Raw genomic sequence first — 4555 nt, forward strand, 5'->3', positions numbered from 1 at the left:
CTCTCCACTTCTCTATTCCCTCCCCCCCCCCCCCCCCCAAGTCCTGCATTGTTGGCAAGGTTGACAATTTCTTCGTGGACTGCTGATATCTCTTCTTCAAAGGTCAAAATGATTTCCTAGTCACCTAGTGGTTTTCTTAGCCATTTTGACATGTTATTGTGTTAATCTCATTCTTTTTGCACAAAATTTCAATTGATAAAGTAAGTCTTTAGTGAGCTTGAAATTTAATATTTTATTTTTAGACCCAAATGCAGCTTAGTTACTATGCTTGATAAATTATAGTGGAATTCTATGTTATCAAAGAGTAACTTGTACATTTTAAAGAACCAAAAAAAAATATAAATCCTTCAAAAAAAAATTCTTTTCACATCCTCTATGTGGGAAATTTCATAAGGCTTAGCAACCCTTGACAAGCAGCAAACAAGTATTATTATTTTCAATGCAGTATTTCTCCACTGCTGGGCAATAGTAGGAGATGAACTAATTTTGAAAATTATCAATTGTCACCCAAGCTTTGCAATTGGAATGCCAAACAATTGGTGGGTGTGGCTTTGACAATCTTTTCTTAGCCCGTGGCATTTCTGAATGGTACACTAGCATTGATTTCATATTGATTGTATATTAATTGCATATTGAGTGTATAATAACTGTTGTTCTGATTAGAATTTAGTTTTTACTAATTATGTTTATGTAAAATAGAGGCTTAATTTTTGTTAGACAATATGGAGCTAAAAATTTGGTTATTATCGTGATCATTCTTTTAGTTTATCCATAACCTTTGTCACTTAAGCTTTTAAGTAATTCTAAGATTATAGTTGTTATAATAATTTTCTTATATCATCAAAAGTTCTGGCTTCAGTCCCAAACTCTACCGAAACTACCACTACTACATCTCAGTCATTAGATATTGGTGGGAGTTCTACTCAACCACATGAACCGTCAAGTCATGAATGCAGTTCATCTACAGGGCCTGCAGTCCTGGGTTCTCGTGGTAGTTCTTATTGTGGTACTCCAACAGCTAACATGCAACAGGCAATATCGGAAGCTTGGGATCTGTGGAATGGAACTCTCTCGCGCAGTAATAACCAAAGTGTTGTGGGCATGTTGCGGTTTGGAGGTGATACAAATAATGCTGGTATGTTGAATGAATTATCACTCCAACATTTGAAATGAATTAATTCATTCACTATGAAATAGAAATTTTCAGTTTTGGATGTTTTTCATGCATTGTAGAAATTCAGTACTTAAACTGTGAAGTTTCTGTATGGTATTTATGTTCAATCATTTATTATGCCTACATTTATTTAAGAGACATTTATATTTTGATGTTTTTTGTAAATACTAATTTATACCTTTCGTAAGCTTCCTTTATTATAACTGGTGCATTTTTTTTTTCCTTCAGTTTATTTTATTTTTTAATTCAATATTAGGTTTTTAGTTAAGCTTATATACTTTACAATCTGCCTTGTCAGAAACATTGACAATAACTACTGTACAGCAGTTTTAAAAAATATTTTAAGTCCGTTTTTAGAACAAGATGCTTCATATTCTGCTTATTATTATTGTATATGTACTTTTAAGCATGCATTTATACTATACCACACAAAGAATAATTGAAATTTATAACTGTAACAATGCAAAATCCACAGTCATAAAATGCCAGTATCTTCATGATTCATTTTTATACGAACATATAAAAGAAAATGGCAACGAAGGTAAAAATTAAATATCGAGAGGTTATAAAGTGAAAAATTATGAATTGTATCTTGTTTGACGAGGTATCTCTAAGTTGAAATTTTCATAGAAGTAGGGATATATATGATGTATAAGATTTAACTATTTGCTAGCTTAACAAACTACGTGATAGGACAAAGTAAAGAAAGAATAAATACTTGTGCCTGAGATCACACTGTGTCACATCTTCCATAGTATTGATATCAACATTTTTATTACCCTTTTTATTTACGGTTCATTATCTGCTTACTGTTTAACTTGTGTAGAATATTATGGAGGCCAAGTTAAATTTTTCTTATTAACACCAATGGCATTTTTTCAACCTTCTATATATTAATTACTTGAACAGTCACCGTCCCACAACTGGCTATAGACACCCTTTTTTTTTCATCCTTAATGGTCTTCTGCTAATGAATAAAGATCAAGTGAAATGCTGCCTATTTACATAGGTAATAAATACATTTGCACACATTTGAATGTTACACAGAATCAAATGACCAAGTATAAATTGTGCATAAAATATTGTTATGCACAGAATCATATGAAATTTAGCACTTGCTTTAAAAAGATATATTACAAACTGTTTAAGCTAATCAAGTAACCAGTATACCTCTAGGTCAGATAGAATGGATTGATTTATAATAATTAATTATTTGAACTTAGTTTTGTATAAATAGGTGCATATGAACAGTACATATTGCAGAATAATTTATTATCATTGGATTGCCAATTACTTGTTTATAATCTTGATTGCTAAACAATTGTTATAAGTACAAAAGTTCTTAAATTTTTAATATTTTTTTAGGAGTAAGTGCTATTAAATATCTGAATAGGTAATGCAAACAAACATGAATAATAAAATACTAAGAACTAAAATAAAATTGTTGGGCAAAATATTAATGTATAAATTAATAAAATCATAAGTTTGAATTGTTTTTAACCAAGTTCCTACATTATGTAATTTAAGTTGATTGCATATGATCCAGAAATTATGCTAATTATTACGTTTGCTTTAATTTTGTAAATCAAAATGTAAAGCATTTTATTTTAATGTAATTAAATGAACGAATATAATGAAGCTTTAGTTTTATTAATTAACTGGGAAGTATTTGTAGATTTAGTATCATTAGTGATTAATAGAAAACTTAAATCAGAATTATCTTTCCTAAATGAACATGGAAAAGAGGAAGTCTGTTGTTAATAAGAACAAAGTATTTCCATTTTCAGAAAAGCCTTGGAAAGAAGGTAGTCAGTAACATAACTAATTTTTAATAATATAATTATCAAGTGTTTTGGTTACTATTGTGTTTAGAACCCTTTAGAGGTTTTCTAATTTCCAGTAACTGTGCTTTCTAATAAATTCTGAAAATCTAGACTATATTTTCAGGATTGAAAGTTTTTAAGATAAACAATTTTAAATGTTTTAAAAAGGATGTGTAAGAGCTTCAGTTTTGACCTGATCATGGTTTTTTTTAAGAATATATTTCTTTTTCTTTTAAAGCTATCAAATCCACTGTAGAACCGCTTTTCTCTGTATATCAAGATCCTACCCAGACTGTTCAAGTTCTTGCATCTTCTGGGCTATCAGAGAAGCAACAATACTCTGTTCACGAAGACCAGTCTGTCCCTCCTGTCAGTAATGTTGTGTCATCTACCAGTAGTAAACCTCCATCTGATGTTTTTTCTGTATATCAAGATCCAATACAGTCTATACCCCCAGAAGTTAATGATGATATTCCTTCAAATACTTGTGAGAAGACATTAGTAACAGCACCACATGGATCATGGCAGTTTCCAGATTATAATGAGATGGACAAAGATAATTTGGAAAATATGTAGGTTTAAACTGAATGGCAAAGAACTGTTTTATGTACTGTTTTAAGTTATAAACTTAATATCGTAGAAGCATGCAGCACGATCAACTATTAAGATCTGTAATGAAAATACAGGAACAGGGGCAGCATCTATTTGTACAGTTTGGTATCTCTGAATTAAGCTATACCATTGACATTTGTTTATGGTCTGTTATCTGGATACTGTGTCAGGGAAATACTCTTTATACATATTTCCTAAGAACTCTGTTACTTTTGGCCACATTGTACATCTTTTCTAACAAGTTTTACCTGTTTTGTTAACTTGTGTTGGATAATTGTTTGTGAACTATTTTCATGCTTTCTCAACAGGCACGCCTTTTTCTGAACAAATCAATCTTAAATTCCCATAACTGTTACACACCATAAGTAAGTTGTGAGTTAAACAAAGCTAATGGATGTTTTGACTTTAAAAAATTTTAAACATGAAAAGCCAAACAAAGTTAATTCACTTGTCTATTTTTGTTTTAATACTCAAAATACTAAAGATCAATTTTCTCACAGTAGATTTTTTTTATACTCTTATGTATAATATTACTCAAATGCACTGTACTGTAGCCTTGAGAATTGTTATGAAAAACATTGAATCTGAAGGGTAATATGTAATTTGTGTTTATTTTTAGTTTATTTTTCCATTCTGTTTTCATAATCAATACTATTTTATATATATTTTAGCCCTCCTCCTGACTATGTTCAAAATAATGCAGAGCGTTCTCTGACAGGCATATTAAAGCCATCTATAAACATTCCTTTTAAGCCACTGGATGAGGAAGTAAGTATTTACCAACAAGTAACTACCGATACACACTCAGTAAACTCTATTTCTCTAACTTGTATGGCTATGTGGATAAGTCTGTGTATAACTATGATAGAACATTTTTAGTTAGTAATTGTAGATTTAGTTGAAAGAATCAATTGCTGGTCTACTGATTATTAACCAGGCCAATCTC

General features: G+C 30.3%; 1 protein-coding gene across 2 annotated transcripts in view; it reads left to right on the top strand.

The window, feature by feature from the left end:
- LOC106459731 (mitotic checkpoint serine/threonine-protein kinase BUB1-like) overlaps nt 1-4555 on the top strand; it is a 31432-nt gene that overhangs the window by 15478 nt on the left and 11399 nt on the right. For both annotated transcript variants that reach the window (XM_022386270.1, XM_022386271.1), the window contains exons 12-14: nt 848-1135; nt 3236-3569; nt 4281-4377. In XM_022386270.1, coding sequence (XP_022241978.1) covers nt 848-1135; nt 3236-3569; nt 4281-4377 — 719 coding nt within the window. The remainder of the gene's footprint in view (nt 1-847; nt 1136-3235; nt 3570-4280; nt 4378-4555) is intronic.

Source organism: Limulus polyphemus, unplaced genomic scaffold, assembly GCF_000517525.1.
Source record: "Limulus polyphemus unplaced genomic scaffold, Limulus_polyphemus-2.1.2 Scaffold655, whole genome shotgun sequence".
Classification (NCBI taxonomy): Eukaryota; Metazoa; Arthropoda; class Merostomata; order Xiphosura; family Limulidae; genus Limulus; species Limulus polyphemus.